We start from the raw sequence: 21,282 nt of genomic DNA, 5'->3' as shown, positions 1-21,282 counted from the left end.
ACGATACGGAAAACCATACTGAGACGCCGCCGCCGCGAATCCCATCTCGGGGGATTCAGGAGATCGCTCTCCGCACCCTCGCCGGAGAGGGGATTCATCTCCCGGAGGACTCTTCATCGCCATGATCGCCTCCGGAGTGATGAGTGAGTAGTTCACCCCTGGACTATGGGTCCATAGCAGTAGCTAGATGGTCGTCTTCTCCTCATGTGCTTCATTGTTGGATCTTGTGAGCTGCCTAACATGATCAAGATCATCTATCTGTAATTCTATATGTTGTGTTTGTCGGGATCCGATGAATAGAGAATGCTATGTTATGGTGATTATCAATCTATTGTTTATGTGTTGTTTATGATCTTGCATGCTCTCCGTTATTAGTAGAGGCTCTGGCCAAGTTTTTACTCTTAACTCCAAGAGGGAGTATTTATGCTCGATAGTGGGTTCATGCCTTCATTGATACCGGGACAGATGACGGAAAGTTCTAAGGTTGTGATGTGCTGTTGCCACTAGGGATAAAACATTGATTCTATGTCTAAGGATGTAGTTGTCGATTACATTACGCACCATACTTAATGCAATTGTCTGTTGCTTTGCAACTTAATACTGAAAGGGGTTCGGATGATAACCTAAAGGTGGACTTTTTAGGCATAGATGCAGTTGGATGGCGGTCTATGTACTTTGTCGTAATGCCCGGATTAAATCTCACTATATTTATCATATCATGTATATGCATTGTTATGCCCTTTTCTATTTGTCAATTGCCCGACTGTAATTTGTTCACCCAACATGCTTTTATCTTATGGGAGAGACACCTCTAGTGAACTGTGGACCCCGGTCCTATTCTTTACATCGCATACAATCTACCGCAATACTTGTTTACCGTTTTCTTGCAAACAATCATCTTCCACACAATACGGTTAATCCTTTGTTACAGCAAGCCGGTGAGATTGACAACCTCACTCGTTTCGTTGGGGCAAAGTACTTTGGTTGTGTTGTGCAGGTTCCACGTTGGCGCCGGAATCCCCGGTGTTGCGCCGCATCACATTTCGCCACCATCAACCTTCAACGTGCTTCTTGACTCCTACTGGTCCGATTAAACCTTGGTTTCTTACTGAGGGAAACTTGCCACTGTGCGCATCATACCTTCCTCTTGGGGTTCCCAACGGACGTGTACATCTACGCGCATCAATGATGACGTCCTTCTCCCCGTTCCAGCGGGCAGAAGAAGTAGTAGATCCTCCTCGGAATCCCGGCAGCACGACGGCGTGGTGGCGGTGGTGATGGAGAACTCCGGCAGGGCTTCGCCTATGCGCTGCGGGAGTATTATGTGGAGGATGAGAGGCTGGGGTTTGGGGAGAGGGGGGCTTGGGCGCCGGCCTCAAGGGGTGCGGCCAAGGTGGTGGCTTTAGTGGCCGGCCCCCTCCCCTTGCCCCTCTTTTTATAGGTGGAAACCCCCAAGAGTTAGACTACAAGTCTTCGAATAAGACCCGAAACCAAAACTTGCCATAAGGACGAAACCTACTCAAGATGGGACTCCTACTCAAGGTGGGACTCCCACCTTTCCTTGGGGGGGTGGCCGGCCACCATGGTGGAGTCCACTTGGGACTCCTCCCCTTAGGGTTGGCCGGCCATGCTAGGTGGAGTCCACCTGGGACTCCACCTTCCATGTTGATTTCTTCTGGACTTTTCTAGAACCTTCTAGAACCTTCCATAAATGCACCGGATCATTTCCAAACTTAGAAAATGACTTCCTATATATGAATCTTATTCTCCGGACCATTCCGGACCTCCTCGTGATGTCCTAGATCTCATCCGAGACTCCGAACAAAACTTCGAACTCCATTCCAAATTCCATATCTACTTAAACGACATCAAACCTTCAGTGTGTCACCCTACGGTTCGCGAACTATGCAGACATGGTTGAGACTTCTCTCCGACCAATAACCAATAGCGGGATCTGGAGATCCATAATGGCTCCCACATACTTAGTGATCGAATGAACCATTTACATACGATACCGATTCCCTTTGTCACGCGATATTTTACTTGTCCGAGGTTTGATCATCGGTATCTCTATACCTTGTTCAACCTCATCTCCGACAAGTACTCTTTACTCATACCGTGGTATGTCATCTCTTATGAACCATTCATATGCTTGCAAGCTAATTAGACGACATTCCACCGAGAGGGCCCAGAGTATATCTATCCGTCATTGGGATGGACAAATTTCACTGTTGATCCATATGCCTCAACTCATACTTTCCGAATACCTAATCCCACCTTTATAACCACCCATTTACGCAGTGGCGTTTGATGTAATCAAAGTACCCTTCCGGCATAAGTGATTTACATTATCTCATGGTCGAAGGACTAGGTAACTATGTATCGAAAGCTTATAGCAAATGAACTTAATGACGTGATCTTATGCTACGCTTAATTGGGTGTGTCCATTACATCAATCACATAATGACATAACCTTGTTATTAATAACATCCAATGTTCATGATCATGAAACTATGATCATCTATTAATCAACAAGCTAGTTATACAAGGGGCTTACTAGGGACTCCTTGTTGTTTACATAACACACATGTATCAATGTTTCGGTTAATAAAATTATAGCATGGTATATAAACATTTATCATAAACACAAAGATATATAATAACCACTTTATTATTGTTTCTTGGGCATATCTCCAATAGTCTGGGCGTGTCCTGGCGTGTCTAGGCGCATCTGGGCATGTCATGTTCTGGGTCAGGTCATGCTCTCCTCGGCCAGGGATGATGTCTAGCTTGCTCAGCAGAGTGTGGAGAAGCGCGAGGATATGCTGATGCATGGCTGAGGTGAGAGGTGGAGAGGATGGCATGGAGAGGGGCATGACCACCACGGCATGGTCTTGTCCTTGATGAGATCATGCCATATCTTTGTCTCTGGCGCTTAGCAAAGTTCACTGGGTGCAAGAGTGAGTTGTTGTTGACCAGAGAGGTGAGGGTTTAGTCTAAAATATGCTGGGTATTAGAGTGTCTAGGGTTGGCAGGTTTGTGCCCACCAAGTGTTCGACACAATGGCCGCAACAATTTTAATTTTGAATTTTGCCAAACTTTTTGGTGGAAGTGATTCAAATATTATTTGGCAAATGTTGGTGGTGGTGGTGGGCAAATGGTGTTGATTTGGAAAAATCCAAATGGGATATGATCTTGAATCTGATTGGATGTTGCATCTTGGCTTGATTAAATTAAGCAATAGAAAAAGAACTAGTCAAAGTGGTCAACATCAAAAGTGTTCAACTTGATGAGGTCTTGGATGAGGTGCAAAGAGTTGGGAGAGTTTGGTTTAGAAACCTCTTAATACAGAGGCTCAAAGTGGGTACCCTGATGTAAATGTCAAAATTGACCATTATCATATGTGAGTGAATTTTGCTATTTCTTTTGATTTGATTTGTGTTTCCTTGATCCAAAAGGTGCTATTTAGTGTTTAGTTATGTTTCCAAACCATTGGCACAAAGTAAAATGGCCTAGATTAAAGATTTGCAAATATGGTCATAGCCTCATATGTGATACTATTTTTATTTTCTTTTTCTTTTATTTTGGTTTCTCTTTGATCCAAATTGTGTTCTTTTGGGTTCCTTTAGTATTTGGTTAAGTTTGTTAAAGGTCAAAAGCCATTTGGGTAAAGTAGATATGACATAGGCCAATATTGGAAGTATGGCCATTTGCTCACATATGCCTCACCCTAATATTTTGTTTTCTTCTTATTTGTTCCTCTTGGGTTTTGAAAAGGGTAGGGTTTAGGGTTTTGAAGCATGTTCAATACCACAAACAAACAATCATGGCAAGGATCACAACATTTAGGTATGAGCACTATGCACATAAATTACTTTAATTAAAGTTTTTGTTGACTCCAAAATTTGGAAAAAGGAAAATTCATTTTCTTATTTGTTTTAAAATTTGGGATGTTACAGCATCCCTGACCACGACATCGATCATGGCATCTCCTCGCACGGCTACCTCGACCTCGGCACTGCCCTGTGCTCTCGCCTCCCTCGACATCGGCACAAGGACGGCTACCACCTCGCATGAGCACTCATCAGCTTCTTCTACAGTCAAAGCATCCGCGCCGCGACACCGACCACGACGCTCCCGCTGCTACTGTAGGGGGATGTCAGCCCACTGGTTCTACCTCGGTTTCTCTCCAGTATGACCGTCAACGATGCTCTAGTTATTCACGACGGATACCGCTAAGACTGCATGGGATGTTAGAGATATATTCCGTGTGCATGTATTTGGTAGTTTAGGATTTTCAATCCGTCTCCTACCTTATCTCTAGGAGAGATATCTTAGCCTCCAAGTTTTGTACCACTATATATACTCGCCATGAGGCTCAATAATACATCCATCATATTCTATCAATCTCTCTTCCTCTCTGTCGTTCTACACATATCCCTATTATTTATTTCGTACCATCAGAGGTCTAGGTCGGGGAGAGATGGAGGAAGAAGACAGATATTGGAAGAGCCTACATTCTACCTGGGATAGAAGGGGCGTCTAGTTTGCTATATGATTTTTGCTCTTTTTGTTTTGTTTTGTACCGATCATAAACGTATAAGCCAAGTTAGTGATGTACTCTTTCAACTTAAATACAAACAAAAACAATCACGATAACAAGCTTAAAATACAAACCCAGTTACATGTTATAGGAAAATACAAACACAATCAAAGCTTGCGTGAAAGGGAGGAGGGATTCGGACCACACAAACACAAACTATGGGTGCCATCATTCGACTAAGAATTATGTGAATTCCTGGTCTGCCGAACCCTATCAGTGTCCCTTAGTTATTTATTTATGCAACACGCTGCTAGCGCAAGTACATGCATGGTTAACCACATGCATGCCTTGTGCATTGTCTAATATGGAGTCTGCCCCACCACGTTGCCCGGCGGGCTGTAGTCGCATATGACATACACGCCAGCGTTGCCATCGCAGACGAGCCCTTGGCAGCCTATGGCTGTTGTGTCCCTCCACACCACCTGCTTGTATGCATCGCACGACTGACCGGAAGGCGCAGAGCAGGTGTTGGTGGCGTGGTCGTAGTACTGCTTCTCCGCAACCCACCAGTTCAGGGCGTCCACATAATTCCATTCGGAACCAGTGCCCACGAAGACGTTCTCTCCGTATGGGCGTCCCAATGGAGAGAATTCATAAAGGCAGTCGGCGCGGCGTTTCTCCGCGAACGCATCCGCGTATGTCGCCACCGTTTCATCCCACACCACTGGTGGCACGCCGACGCTGGCGCGGACCGTGTTGTGGGCGTCCAGCATATCCTGCACTGTGTTCTGGGCGGTGACGATCATGGCGGACGCGAGAGCTAAGAGCAGCACTGCAACTAGCTGCTTCGGTGAGTACTTCATCTCAGCCATGACTTCCTACAAACTCAAGAAAATAAGTATGTGTATGTGTGTGTGGTGATGAGAAGGGCTGCAACGGTGAGTTATCTATTTATACTAGTGCACAAGGTAGCTCGATGGGTAGCTTCTATAAGACGCTAAGCTTGAAGTCATTATACTTGAGTCAATTAGAGAAAAGAACATCTCAACATACTAGACAAAATCCAATAGTTTAGAAGTTCAACGCAATAAGTAATCAGGGACCTCATCGTTAGGAAAAAGTAACCTGAGACGTAGTTACAAAATCCAACATGCATTGTGGAAACACTGAGAAAAAGAAATATACATTTTTTATTGGAAAGATGGGAATTAGTTCCCAAGAAAGCAGATTAGTCTGACAATCATCATATGTAATGATAATTTAGTACAAGCATTCAACTATTTGCTACTTCCACAAGAATTGCTCAAATGGCATCATCACAATTTTATTGACCAAGGCTGGCCTGCCCAGCTGATCATAAACAAGTGTAAGAAGAAAAAGACTAGGTGTGCCTTAAACTTTGCCTCGTCCCAATTGAGGTCAACTGTCGTTCGATGCACTATAAAGCAAAAGAAAATCTAAGTGGGGTTAGATGATCCACCTGCGCTGGAAGCAAACCCCGCTGGTTCCAAGGGAAGCATAATAGACCGTGTCATTAATCTCCACCCTTGCTAATTAATTGATAGGATTTGGTTAAAGTCAGCCTACTACCTTTCCTCAAATCCCTCAACAAGAACATCTGCGGCTTTTTTTGTTTGCACAAACAAATCATTAGCAATAAGTTCGTTTTGATGAGTTGCTGGGTTCCAATAGATTGCAGATCATCACGCACTCGTCGATCACTGGATCGCTAGAAGAAAATGAAAAAGATTATCGCCTTTTCTCATATCCCTCAAGTTGAAAAAGACGTTTGTTTTTTATGAGTCTTCTCTTCGGTTTACTGGCTAGTACCAAACAAAAGCAAGGATGCTTCAATGCTGCACGTACATATGAATACGTGTGTGTGCTGCCTCCGTGACTTGCTTAGCCAGGTCCTACTAAATCCAATATGTGCCGTGGAGTTGTGCAAACTGTGGAAAAAAATCTATTTATTGGCATGTTGAGATGAATTAGCTTACCCATGAGATTATCTGCCGATTTACTGTGTGTCACGGTAGTTTAATTAGTGCATTAATTCAACGGTGAGCATTCAGAGAGTTCCAACTTGTACCACAATGTCTCAAGTGAGGCATCATCAAAATGTCATCACGAGGCATCATCAAAGTGCAATTACCGTGTAAAGAAGTGTAAGAAGAAAAAGACAAGTTACAAGTTCTACTTTACACTATACATGACTTGGCTTCCCTTAAAGTTGTCTTGTGCCAACTAAGTTAAACTGTCGGCGCAGGAAAAGGGAAAAATAAAATCTAAGCCGCATCATCAAAATGTCATCACGAGGCATCTTCCAAATGTCTCAAGCTTGGAGTGGTTATACTTGAGTCAAATAGAAAAAAGAATATCTCGACGTACTGGAAAAAATCCACTAGTCCAGAAATTCAACCCAATAACTAAATTTGGGACCTCATTGTTAGGAAAAAGTAACCCGAGACGTAGTTACAAAAGTCTAACATGTGTTGTGGAATTTTGCAAATGCCGAAAAAAATGTATGCTTTTATTAGCAGGATGAGAAACAGCATGTCGGACAGCCCAGATCATGTATAATGATAGTTTAGTACACTTATTCAGCGGCTCCATTTGTTAACCATTCAACTATTGCTACTTGTATAAGAATGGCTCAAATGGCATCCTCAAAATTTCATGACGAGGCATTAGCCTGTCCAGCTGACGATAAACCCCATTGGTACCTACGACGTGAGGAATAAAATATTGGACACAGATAGCTGCCTTTTGGTTTTCCACCGCAAGAGAAGCACAACAGACCGTGTGATTAGGCTGGCCATAGGGCAAAGTATCATATATCATATAGTGGTATCATCCATATGATACTAGTCTATTGTACTACCTTATAGTGGTTAGTATCATCTAGTAGTATCATAATTTCATGATATTTAATTATTTGTAGAATCTCAATGCAATTGTGTGTATAGGATGTGTTTGACATTAAATTATCTAGTTTCACATGCTATGATACAGTATCATATTATGATAACACTAGCATATCTCTCTTCATTAATTATAGTGCCACATCAGATTTTTACCAAGGTGGCATGCATGATACTCCTTATGATACTAGCACTATGGCTAGCCTTAGTCGATCCCACCTTGCTAAGTAATTGATAGTATTTGTTCTTTCCTATGAAAACAGCCTATTCTGTGATTCGTGAACGTTCAGACTTCCTATCGCAGTTTCGCATGCATTCGTCGATCACTGGATCCTTAGAATAAAATGAAAAGAAACTATTGGATTTTCTCAAATCACTCAATTTGAAAAATACGTTTCGTTCTGATGAGTCTTCGCTCGTATCATGGGCGGGCTCGGTCGCTGCATGCATGCATGTACATATGAATATGTGTGTGTAATTCCTACTTGCTTGCTTAGCCAGGTCATGTTATCTTCTCTGTAGCTATGCTTAAACTTATTATAGTTGACTCAACTAGGAAAAATTATTATCTGCACGTAGTTAAAAAATATGATCACTAACTGGTGGGGACCTCATCATTGGGAAAATGTAACCGGAGACGTAGTTAAAAAAATCTAACATATTTCGTGGAGTTGTGCAAATTGTAGAAAAAATAGTGTATTTATTGGCAGGTTGACACAAATTAGCTTACCAAGCAGATTACTCTGCCGATTCATAGTATGTCATGGTAGTTCATTCCACCGATTCAACAGCGGGTATTTTTTTCAACTGTTTGCTAGTTGTACAATAATGGCTCAAATGACTAGGCTTGGAGTTATTATACTTGATTCAGCTTGAAAAAATATATTATCTAGACATACCTACTAGACGAATTCCAACAATTGATAAGTTCCACCCTAGCAGAAACTGGAGACCTCATCTTTGAGAAAATATAACAGGAGACATAGTTAAAAAAATCCAACATTTTTGGTGGAATTGTTGAAATGGTAGGAAAAATAGTGTATTTATTGACAGGTTGAGACGATTGTCTTTTCTCAAGAAGAAAAAGATTAGGCTTGCCTTAAACATTGCCTCGTGCCAATTGCGGTCAACTGTCCGTCGGTGCAGGGAAAAGTAAAAAAGAAAATCTAAGCGGGATTGGATGATCCGCCTTCCCAGCAACCAAACCCGGCCCGCTGGTCCCTACTCGCACAGAATTCCTATTGCCTTTCCTGATCAAATCCCTCAAGAAGAACATTTACGGCTTGTTTTGTTTGCACAAACAAATCATTAGCTGTACGTTCATTTTGATGAGTTGATGGGCACCAATAGATCGCAGATCATCACGCACTCGTCGATCACTGGATTGCTAGAAGAAAATGAAAAAAGATGGCCGCCTTTTCTCAAATCCTTCAATTTGCAAAGGACGTTTATTTTTTATGAGTCTTCTCTTCAATTTACTGGCTAGTACCAAACAAAAAACAAGCAGATGTGTCTGCTGCCTCCGTGGCTTGCTTAGCCAGGTCCTACTAAATCCAATATGTGCTGTGGAGTTGTGCAAGCTGCGAAAAACTGTATTTAATAGCAAGTTGAGACGAATTAGCTTACCCAAATTATTACTCTGCCGATTTTGCCGTGTGTCACGGTAGTTTAAGTACTGAGCTAATTCAACTATGAGCATTCCATTGGTTACAACTTGTACAACAATGTCTCAGGTGGCATCATCAAAATGTCATCACGAGGCATCATGAAAATGTCATATGATTACCGTGTGTAAGAAGAAAAAGAAAAGCTAAAAGTTGCACTTTACACTACAGATGACTTGACTTCCTTTAAACTTGTCTTCTGCCAATTAAGTTAAACTGTTCGGCGCAGGAAAAAAAGCAATATAAAATATAAGCTTCCTGCGTTGCTTGCTTAGCCAGGTCCTGTTATCTTCTAGGTAGCTATGCTTAGACTTATGATACTTGATTCAACTTGGAAACAAATATTTTCTGGACGTAGTTCAAAAATCCGATCACTTGGAGACCTCATTGTTGGGAAAATCTAACCGGAGACGTAGTTAAATTCTTTAACATATTTGGTGGAGTTGTGTAAATGGTAGGAAAAACAGTGTATTTATTGGTAGGTTGAAACAAATTAGCTTACCTAGCAGATTACTCTGCCGATTCATCGTATGTCATGGTAGTTCAGTGCACCGATTCAAGAGCGAGCACTTTTTTAACTGTTTGCTTGTTGTACAATAATGGCTCAAATGACTAGGCTTGGAGCTATTATACTTGATTCAACTTGAAAAAAAATATTATCTAGACATACCTACTAAGCAAATTCCAACAGTTGAAAAGTTCCACCCTAGCAGAAACTGGAGACCTCATCTTTGTGAAAATATAACAGGAGATGTAGTTTAAAAATCGAACATTTTTTGTGAAATGGTTGAAATGGTAGGAAAAATAGTGTATTTATTGAAAGGTTGAGACGATCGTCTTTTCTCAAATTTAAAAAGACGATTTGTTCTGATGAGTCTTCCCTAGTATCATGGATGGGCTCGGCAGGGACCAAAGAAAAACAAGGGTGCACACATATGGATACGTGCGTAGGTTTGATTGTGCACACTGTAAAAATGTATTTTTTTTTCAAAATTTTGCTAATTATATAACAATAGCTCAAGTGGGATGTTGTCATCACGAGGCATAAATGTTATCACCCTGAGCTCGAAGATCAGGTAGAGTCGGCAGAAGAAGAGAGAGGGGAAGAGCCTATATTGTACTTGGGGAAGAAGATGAATTTGGTTTAATATTTGATTTTAGTTATTTTTTGTTTTGTTCATAAGACAAGTTAGTAATGTACTCTTACAGCTGTTATATCGATCTACCTTTTTGTTGGGTTTCCTCCATGCCAACTAAGTTAGAAATCCATCCTTGTCCAATCTCAGATCCAATCACAATAACAAGTTGAAATACAAACAAGTACAAACCAAGCCACAAGTTATAGGGAAAATACAAAAAACAATCAAATTCCAAAACCATAGAAGAGTGAAAGGGACGAGGGATTCAACCCGCTGAACATGTCACCAGTTGACCGAGAATTTAGTGAATTCACGGTTAGCCGATCAGCAGGAGTGTCCCTTAGTATTTATTTGTGCGGCACACCACTAGCGTACATGCATGTGTAGCACATGCATGCTATGTATGTAGCCTAATATGGAGTCTGCCCCACCACGTTACCCGGCGGGCTGTAGTCGCATATGATATACACGCCAGCGTTGCCATCACATGTGACACCTTGGCAGCCTATGGCCTTTGTGTCCCTCCACACCACCTGTTTGTATGCATCACACGACTGACCGGAAGGCGCGGAGCAGGTGTTTGTGGCGTGGTCGTAGTACTGCTTCTGCGCCACCCACCAATTCACGGCATCCAACATATTCCATTCGGAACCGGTGCCCACGAAGACGTTCTCTCCGTATGGGTGGCCCACTGGAGAAAATTCAGGAAGGCAGTCGGCGATGCGTTTCGTCGCGAACGCATCCGCGTACGTTGCCACTGTAACATCCCACACCACCGGTGGCACGCCGACGTTGGCGCGCACCATGTTGTGGGCGTCCAGGATTTCCTGCACCGTGTCCTGGGCGGTGACAATCATGACGGATGCGAGAGCTAAGAGCAGCACTGCAGCTAGCTGCTTCGGTGAGTACGGCATCTGGGCCATGACTTGTTACAAACTTAAGGAAATAAGTATGTGTATGTCTGTGTGAGGTGATGAGATAGGTTGCCAGGTGAGTTGTGTCTTTATACTAGTACGTGCACAAGCTAGCTTGACGGGTAGCTTCTACAAGAATCTAAACTTCGAGTCATTATACTTGAGTCAAATAGAAAAAAGAATATCTCAACATACTAGGCAAAATCCAATAGTCCAAAACTTCAACCCAATAAGTAATTAGGAACCTCATCGTAAGGAAGAAGTAACCAGAGACATAGTCACAAAAATCCAACATGCACCGCGGAATTGTGCACACCGTGAAAAGAAATATACTATATGCTTTCATTGGCAAGATGAAAATTAGCTTTGGGGAAAGCAGCTCAATTTACCGATTTATCATATGTAATGATAATTTTAAAAGCGTTCAATTACTTGCTATTTCCACAAGAATTTCTCAAATGGCATCATCAATATTTCATGACAGAGGCTGGCCTGCCCATCTGACCATAAACAATTGTAAGAAGAAAAAGACTAGGCTTGCCTTAAACTTCGCCCCGTGCCAATTGTGATCAACTCTCCGTCGGTGCGGGGAAAAGTCAAAAGAAAACCTAAGCGGTGTTGCATGATCCGCCTTCGCAGCAACCAAACCTGGCCCGCTGGTCCCTGCCTGCGCAGAATTCCTATTGCCTTTCCTCAAATCCCTCAACAATAACATTTGCGGCTTGTTTTGTTTGCACCAACAAATCAATAGCGATACGTTCGTTTTGATGAGTTGATGGACACCAATAGATCGCAGATCATCACACACTCGTCGATCATTGGATCGCTAGAAGAAAATGAAAAAGACGATCGCCTTTTCTCAAATCCCTCAATTTTAAAAGACGAGTCTTCTCTTCAGCTTACTGGCTAGTACCAAACAAAAAAAAAGGATGCTTCAACGCTGCATGTACATATGAATACGCTGGATGTACATATCAATACGTGTGTCCTACTAAATCCAATATGTGCCGTGGAGTTGTGCACACTGCGAAAAAATGTATTTACTAGCAAGTTGAGACGAATTAGCTTACCAAGCAGATTACTCTGCCGGTTTACCGTGTGTCACTGTAGTTTAATTAGTGTACTAATTCAACTGTAAGTGTTCAACTGGTTACAACTTGTACAACAATGTATCAGGTGGCATTTGTTAGGGAAATATGCTTGTTGTATTATCAGGGGCCAAAGGCCACAATATATAGTACATGTACAGGTGCACATATGCAGAAAGCCCCCTAACATAGGGAGAAACTACAATATACAGATATATACATCTAACACCCCCTCAAACTCATGGTGGATCCATAACACTGAGTTTGGAGAGTAAGAAATCATTCTGCGCTCGAGTCTGTGCCTTCGTAAAGAAATCTGCCAACTCCAAATCTGAAGGCACATAATGGACCGCAACAACATCATCATGTACCTGAGCACGTGTGTAAAAAGCATCAACACCAATATGCTTGGTCAGCTCATGCTTGACCGGATCACGTGCAATACTGATAGCACCTGTACTGTCAGACAAAAGTGGAGTGGGTGTCATAACAGAGACCTCAAAATCTGCAAGCAACCACCGTAACCAAGTCACCTCAGCAATCAACAAAGCGATAGCCCGCAACTCAGCCTTAACACTCGAACGGGAAACTGCGACCTGTTTCTTCGTCTTCCAAGAAACAAGCGAACCACCAAGAAACACACAGTAAGCAGAAAGTGAACGACGATCCGTAGGATCACTCGCCCACGTAGCATCCGAATAGCACTGGAGCTGGAGAGAGCTGGAACGGGGAAAGAAAAGGCGACGAGTGATCGTGCCACGAAGGTAACGAAGAACACGGAGGAGATGACTATAGTGAACAGTGGTAGGAGCTGAGACAAACTGACTCAAAATATGAACAGGATAAGAAATATCAGGACGAGTGACAACAAGATAAACAAGACTCCCAACAAGATGGCGAAAACGGGTGGGATCAGGAAGAGGATCACCATCAGTAGGACGAAGCTTAACATCTATTATATATTAAAAGTAAATTACGGGCTCACCAGAAAATAGAGAAATCACTAGAAAATCCCACAAAAATCAGAAACATCTGGCCATTTAATGATAGACAAAAAAATTTCTAGCCATTAGATTAGATTTAAGTTAAAAAATTACCCACCATTGCCATTATACATGTCTCTCACCGTTACCTTTTTCCTTTTTTTTTCTCCACAATGTGTAGTCTTCAGCGCATCCTCGATTAAAAAAAAAGCATATTCTTTAATGCCCTAGCGTAGACATCTTCGAAGATCAGCATGCCATTGCATCGCTACCTGCACGTCTCCATGGTCCCAGTCTCATGTCCTTCCTCTATCTCTATCTGGTGCAGGCATAGATGCATCATGGATTCCTCCGATTGAAGGTACATCTGGCCACAGTTTGTTTCCTTGCCGAGCGGTTAGGCCAATAGACTACCGGTCTACATGCCTGGAATCCAGATTCGTCTCAGTGATTTGATTCGATTGGAAGGTATATCCCGTCGCCGTCCGTCGGCTCTCCTTCTCTTGGCTATTGTTTTTTATTCCGTTTATGGTGTGATTGATCTTTCCCTAGCCTCTGTTAGATCGATTTTGTTTCCTTTTGTTTTGCTCTCCTTGCATGTAGATGGGATTGAGATGGTGGATGGACGGAGGAATTGTGTCTAATGTTGCGCCAATCCACGCCCATGGGCATGTGGTTGATGGCCGACCAGCCGCAGGCCGGCTTGATCGATCACTTTTGGTACTGCTATGCAATACTGTTGGATCTATTAATTTTGTGAAACGCGCTTAGTGAATACAAATATGCTCCACTGGTGATGCTAATTTAATGCACGCAGCCAGAATATAACATGCGGCCATGCATCCATGCAAGATGGATGGGTCCATTGAATTTAAACATGCTTACATCCCCAAGCCAGGTAATACCAGGTGAGATTTCCTTTGAATGCGACGGTATGTTTCTTCACATTGCAATATAGAACTCTATTATATATGCATGACCCAACGGTGAGGCGCAATAAAAGAAGGCAACGTAATGTTCATATTTCTGAACTTTGTAATCTCTGACTCCTTTTTAGATTCTGTATCTCTTTGGAACTAGGTGTTTCCCTAGACCCAGCGTTACATTGATACGAATGATTTTGGTGGTCCATTTTAAGTTTCTATTATTATCAAAATCACTAAATAGTCGCCATCTTCTACTTCGTTTGCTATGCTATTGATAATTTGGTATGCAAGTTTGAGTCAAATTTCATTCATGCTTATCTGTACATGTATATCATGATCCTCTTTTTTACCATGTTTTTTTAATATTTCTTTCATCCTAGAGTTAATTTTCATTTTTGGAAGCGTGACTCATTTTGGAATGTAATTGCCTTGGAAACTTTCATGTAGGTGCTTATATGTACATTTATATCACAGTCATCTTCTTTACCATGTTTTTTTTTTAATATTTCTTTCATCGCCTAGAGGTAGTTTTCATTTTTGGAAGCGTGGTAAAGAAGAGGACCATGATGTTGCCAAAAGTATTGGATCTCTTATTAAAAAGTTACACATAGGTAAAAACATAATTTTTAATTTATTATACTCGAGTGTAATTTTCTTTTTTTTCAAAGCCTTAGTCATTTTGTAATTTAATTTCCATGTTTACCTAGGTGATCATTATTCAAATTGCCCAGATGCCTTCAAAATTCTCTCGCAGCCACTCAAAAATAGGCCATGAAGCTACAAACAAAGATCAGGAAGCAGTTTTCAGATCATAATTCAACACCGGTTAAGATAACGTCCGGGCTATAAGGTATGGCGTATTTTCTCTGTGAAAAATCCTTTGGAATCATATATAGACGCCCTAAGCTTAGCCGTCTAAGGCTTAGAAAAAATTCAGGTGTAAGTGAATGAAAACTCAGTCTATGACCAAACTTGGATCTGTCATTAAAAGACATATACTACACAGGTTACTTAATTAACTCTTGACATCCGTGTAGGTGTTCCAACCACTGGAATTGCTGAGGAGGACACGATGGCCATTGTGAGGTTTCATCATGGGTGCAGTAAGATCAAGAGTTGGGCGTGCGCTTCAATGAATCACCGCAAGTAGCTGGATAAATGCTACTAGCCGTCTTCATTTTTTCCAATCCTAAGGTATGATGCCTTTTTTGTTTTGAAGGGAAGAATTGTTTTACCGGCGTAGATGGTGACCTTAGCTTCCTGTTAAACTCTCAACCGGAGGTGCACGATTTTCTTCTATGGGTAATTTCATATTTAATACTTCTTCCATCCATAAAACAATGTCTCAAATTTATCTAAATTTAAATGTATCTAGACCCAATTTACTATATACATACAAGTGTAATTTTCTTTTTTTCAAAGCCTTAGTCATTTTGTAATTTAATTTCCATGTTTACCTAGGTGATCATTATTCAAATCGCCCAGATGCCTTCAAAATTCTCTCGCAGCCACTCAAAAATAGGCCATGAAGCTACAAACAAAGATCAGGAAGCAGTTTTCAGATCATAATTCAACACCGGTTAAGATAATGTCCGGGCTATAAGGTAAGGCGTATTTTCTCTGTGAAAAATCCTTTGGAATCATATATAGACGCCCTAAGCTTAGCCGTCTAAGGCTTAGAAAAAATTCAGGTGTAAGTGAATGAAAACTCAGTGTATGACCAAACTTGGATCTTCTAACCTAGAGCCACAGCGGAAGCGGATTGATATGATGAAGATACGCAGGCATCTTGTGAGAGATCCTTCATCCAACTGTATCAGCAAAATCATGCCATGACGGTCTGGAGGTATGTAAGCAGCTTTCTCTCTACATGTGTGCAATCTCCATCCTTTTATAGGGCTGGATCCTCTTACCGTTGACAGCAAGCTTTTCATTAAAATGATGCATGATTGATCAACTAAAGTCTTGAGCCGGTTGCCACGTACTCCCAGAAAATACCCTTCTCTTTAGCCTTTTCTATTTTCTGCTAGCATACCACCCTTCTCACGAGCTGGGATCAAACCAGCGCTTTCCGGATTCGTGGTCCGGGTAGAAACCATTCTATCGTGACTTTTGGTTTCGCAGTTCGAGAACCTCTACATCTGCTAAAGTACTTTTCGCGCACATGTCGCACGCGTCACAGGTGTTTTGGGCACCCGCGATTTATCAAAATTGGACCTAGGTTACTTAATTAACTCTTGACATCCGTGTAGGTGTTCCAAGCACTGGAATTGTTGAGGAGGACACGATGGCCATTGTGAGGTTTCATCATGGGTGCAGTAAGATCAAGAGTTGGACGTGCGCTTCAATGAATCACCGCAAGTAGCTGGATAAATGCTACTAGCCGTCTTCATTTTTTCCAATCCTAAGGTATGATGCCTATTTTGTTTTGAAGGGAAGAATTGTTTTACAGGCGTAGATGGTGACATTAGCTTCCTGTTAAACTCTCAATCGGAGGTGCACGATTTTCTTCTATGGGTAATTTCATATTTCATACTTCTTCCATCCATAAAATAATGTCTCAAATTTATCTAAATTTAAATGTATCTAGACCCAATTTACTATATACATACATCCAAATTTTGCCAAGTTAGAACATTATTTTATGGACGAAGGGGGTACATATGTTCCGTCTCAAGCAAACATATGCACTATCGGGGTATGTTTCCTTGATCTTCAGCGACTCAAAAGTTGTGCCAGGTATTTTTGAATCTTAATCAAACTTAGAGCCGTGCCAGCCAGATTCTAATTAGGAAAGAGGACATTATTTTGTTGAACATGTTGGCTTACTAGATTGAACGACTGAACATGTATTCTGAAGGAGAAGATAGGCATGTACACTGGAAAAAGGTTTGTATACTTCAACTCAATTGTACGTGCATGCTGAATTTCTTTCTCTAATCTATAAATATTCCTTAATCCTAACAGCTTGACTACTTTTATGCATATTTCCTAATCCGAATAAACTGCATATTATTTGGCCTGGACAATAGAGTCATAGCAGACAATATTAGGCCTTTCACAATGGATTGTATGTTAGCGCGTTATCTTAGATGGTGGTATATGTTAAGAGATAAGCTGTCCAATGCATTGTATCTTAATAGTTGTATCTACATCTAATAATTTTGTTTATATGTTTGCATGTGATTGACCTATCATTTGATTTTGCATATGGTTACGTGTAAGAGTTGTATCTTAGTTTGGATTCAACACCAATCAATAGTGCCACATAAGAAAATTCCCTAGAATACCGCGCTAAGAGACTCCCATTGTGAAAAGGCTTACTTACTAGAAGCGATAAATCTTTACTATTGGTACACTGACTTATCGAATATGACAAATGAAATATTCCGTGGACATATATCTTTCAGAAAAAATAAATATTCCATAGGCATAATAAGGGCGATGTGTACGGACATGTTGAATTCTCTCTAATAAAGGAAAAAAATGGAAGCACAGTTAGTTAGAGGAAGTCTCTAGCAGGCAAACATGGTGGGATAGAAATATAATTTACCGATGACTGTTGACGTGCTATTCTTTCAAAAAATCTAAATAATATCAGATACAAATGATACACCCCAGTGTGATATATGGTGTTCACGTGAAGTCCTAGATTATATATGAATGACACATATGGTTGCCGACATGTTGTTTGATCAAATAGAATAATAAATATTAAGACTATGGCAAAGTCAACCGAGAAAATTTTACTCCAATTAAGGCTCGCTTTTCTTACATTGTGATGTATTGCAATGAAATCATTTTTGTAACTTGATGTAAAAAATAATCATGAAAATGAAAATATGAGACATCGGTTAGCCATAATTAAATTTTAACCCAAAATTATTATAACCTATCACAGTGCCAAATGTAGACTAAGTATATGATCCTAAGTGCTTATATTGTTCAAGACAAATGTGTTATGCAACTTCGCTGACTTATAATTAGTTTCTTATTGAACTTAAAAGCAAAAAAATCCAGATGAAACACATATTATATATTGTTGTTGCCTGCCAAAACCCACCGGCGAGCAGTGGTTAAGCAACACGAAGAGCCGGGAGGCTTCCAAGGCGGCAGTGGGCCCTGGTCCCTCGACGTCGTCCCGCAAATGCTCCGACACACGACCTAGCGGTTGCAAGGGCGTGCCACCTGACCTATACCTGGCCAGGAAGGTTCCTGCATGGCAGACACGTAAACATTAAATACGAGCCCGATCGGCTCTCAGGTTGCCCTGTGGATCGGCTCACAAAGCCGATCGCCCATGGTTCACGTCGGGTTAACGCTGACATGGGGCTCCTGCTTGATCAGTATAAAGCTAAACCAATCTACGACAGTTTAGGGTTTTCACCGTATGATCGGAACATCCTACGCGTAGTTGAGCCTAATAGACACGAAAGATAATGGAAAACTAACCCTAAAGGAGGCCTAAAAACCAACATTACGTCAATTCCCAGAACATCCCTCTTAGGGCTAACAAACCATACCTAACGCACTACCGGATCGTTCAACCCGTTTGCAAGGCCTAACCATACGGATATTAAACCAATCTTTGAAGAATCAAGGAGCAACCATAACGGATCGGATCTACTAAACAACGAACAAGCAAGACGCTGCCCTTACACCTGGATAGGTGTAAGGGCAGCTAGATATTGAGGGACGGCATAGCTAAGCAGATATGCGTAAGAAAAACATCTATGCAAGCCCCAAAACATCTACGATAAGTAGTGCTACTCGCCATCAACAACACTTCAGTACGAGCAGCACAAGGTAAACGAATAAACGTGTGCTGCCTAGATCGCGAGATGCGATCTAGGCAGCATGATGCTTACCCGGGAGAAACCCTCGAAAGAAGGGGTGGCGATGCGCCTGATTTGTGTTTGTTGTGAACGTGATTGTCCTCCTTTTCTGATAACCCTAGATACATATTTATAGTCCAAGGGACTTTCTAATTCGGGCGTGCACCTAACCGTGCACGGGTCAAACTCTATCTTTTAATTCTAAACTAAGATGCGATCTACTATATTACAGATACACGGGCAATTAAGCCCAAACTCTTCGTGCAAGGCCGCTTCAAAGATGCTCCACGTGTGTATCCTTCAAGCCCATCTTCACTTACGGCCCATCTCCTGATTTGGCCAAAATCCGGTGATAACACATGCCCCCCTGGTTTTGGTAATGATAATTTCAAAACCACTCTGTTTTTTTCTTCGAGGGGTCATGTCGTGGCAGAGCAGAACCGTCGCAGTATTCTTCATCATGACGCCTTGCCTTCTCAACTTCTCTGCACGATTTGACAGTTTTGGCACCACATCCTCGAAAACTGCTTAAGCATTAAATCTCTGCTATATCCCCTTTTATTTAGCCACTTCTTGCAGTTCCCGTCTTCGTCCCCTTCGCATTAGCACTCCAAAAGCCCTCCTCTGCCACCATGTCTTCCTCTTCTTCCTCCTCTTCTTCGTCGAGCCTTTCCGTCCAATCCTCCCCCCTCCGGGAGCCGACGCCGGAGTGGGACCCGATGGAGGCCCACGCGGCCCGCATTCGCCGCGCCATCGAGGACGGAGACGAGTCAAGCCATGACTTCTCCGTCTGGTCGGAGGACGACAAGTCCTCGACCTACGGGGAGAGCGACCTCCGTTTCCTCGCAGCCGGGGAATCGGAGGAGGAGAGCGACGACGATCGCTTCTCCTGGGGCGATTTCACCTCCTCCGAGGAGGTGAAGGAGGAAGAAGAGGAGGAGGACGACACCTCCTCCGACGAGCCGCCGGCCAAGCGCTTCTGCCCTTGGCCGGGCAACCTCAGCGATTTCGACAGCGACGACGACGACGACGCTGATGAAGAGGACGAGGACAACGAGGGTCCTCCTGGCGGCCGCGGCAGCAGCGACGACGAGCCCGCCGAGAGCACCGACAGCGGCGGCGACGGCGATGACGAGGGCAGCGACGGCCCGTAGATAGGATCCTTAGAATAGGATCAGTAGCAGTAGATGGGGCAATGTATCCCCCTAGTTCTTCCTTTTGAGAGCGATCAGCTCTTTTATGTAAGAAATCTTATTATCAATGAAGAAATTTCCCCAATTTGACTTTGCCAATTTCCTTCATATCGATTTAGCCGATTCTCCCTTATCTTAACTTTGCCGACTGTCAACTTGGTCGATGCTCAATGAGCCGATGGCAATGCATCAGTTTTTCACAATAAATTGCAAGACAGGTCAATCCAGTTATCCGTAACTTGCAATCCCTGCTCAAATTCAGATCCCAAATTTTTAATCGAACAGGTCCAGCCCACAGCCTTGGGACCCTTAGATCTTGGACTTTAAATTATCCGATCGTGATGTTAGACCTGACGGCAAAACTCCTGAATTAACGCCTCCAGGAAAGCTTTAAGACCGTAGCTGAAACAACTTGTCGTTGAAGCTGATACATCTGCATAACAGGTACCATTTACTCACAACTTTCCTTGTGATGCTCTGTTTCCTTAACAAACCGGTCCAAAGCCTACCACTGGTGATGGCCCCCTCTTAAAACTCCTCTCATCAGCTCCGGTGGTTTCCTTCTGCAATAATTCACCACTGTGGTGCAGAGTTAGCCGATTTTAACCAAAATCGGCTCCCAAGAGCAAAGGATCTTCAAGGCCAGCTGCCCCCCGAGCCTCAGTCAAGACGAGAATAGTAGTAAAAAAGGTGGCTGCCAAGAAAACTTTGAAGGGCAAACACCCTTCTAGGCTCTAGTAACTTATTAAGTCCAGCAATCCTGCTCTTGTAGACCTCTACCGAAGATAATATCAGCGAGGACATGCCACCCAGCCGACAAAGCTCCAGCTTGGGCACCTCTGGGGACACCACCACGTAAAACCAGCCAGATGTGCTACCATCGGCTTCCAAGAAAAGGTCAGTCTCCAACTCCCACCAAAACAGTACAGGAAAGCTTACGCACAAGGAGTCGATGCACCAAGAGGGCTCGGAAGGACCAGCAAACCCCTTTCTTGAACCAAGAAGCTTCATGTAATGGCTCTTGTGATTTACTGCCCCGATTAGCTCACCCTTTCTCTGATCTGCATGCTTCTAGA

General features: G+C 42.5%; 2 protein-coding genes across 2 annotated transcripts; both read right to left on the bottom strand.

Annotated features, from left to right (window-relative positions):
• Window positions 1-4,902: 4,902 nt before the first annotated feature.
• LOC124705808 (pathogenesis-related protein PRB1-3-like) lies at window positions 4,903-5,406 on the bottom strand. The gene has a single exon (XM_047237497.1). The coding sequence runs from the start codon at window positions 5,404-5,406 to the stop codon at window positions 4,903-4,905; it is 504 nt and encodes a 167-aa protein (XP_047093453.1).
• A 5,271-nt stretch (window positions 5,407-10,677) lies between these two features.
• On the bottom strand, window positions 10,678-11,181 carry LOC124706807 (pathogenesis-related protein 1-like). Its single transcript, XM_047238476.1, has one exon. It carries the CDS (start codon window positions 11,179-11,181, stop codon window positions 10,678-10,680), a length of 504 nt encoding a protein of 167 aa, XP_047094432.1.
• Window positions 11,182-21,282: the final 10,101 nt, after the last annotated feature.

Source organism: Lolium rigidum, chromosome 4 (assembly GCF_022539505.1).
Source record: "Lolium rigidum isolate FL_2022 chromosome 4, APGP_CSIRO_Lrig_0.1, whole genome shotgun sequence".
Lineage (NCBI taxonomy): Eukaryota > Viridiplantae > Streptophyta > Magnoliopsida > Poales > Poaceae > Lolium > Lolium rigidum.
The sequence above is the reverse complement of the archived record's forward strand: the minus strand, read 5'-3'. Positions and strand labels throughout refer to the sequence as shown.

What these genes read in the sequence shown, in the direction of transcription:
- LOC124705808 (XM_047237497.1), bottom strand. Translation starts at nt 5,406, where the DNA reads ATGAAGTACTCACCGAAGCAGCTAGTTGCAGTGCTGCTCTTAGCTCTC.
- LOC124706807 (XM_047238476.1), bottom strand. Translation starts at nt 11,181, where the DNA reads ATGCCGTACTCACCGAAGCAGCTAGCTGCAGTGCTGCTCTTAGCTCTC.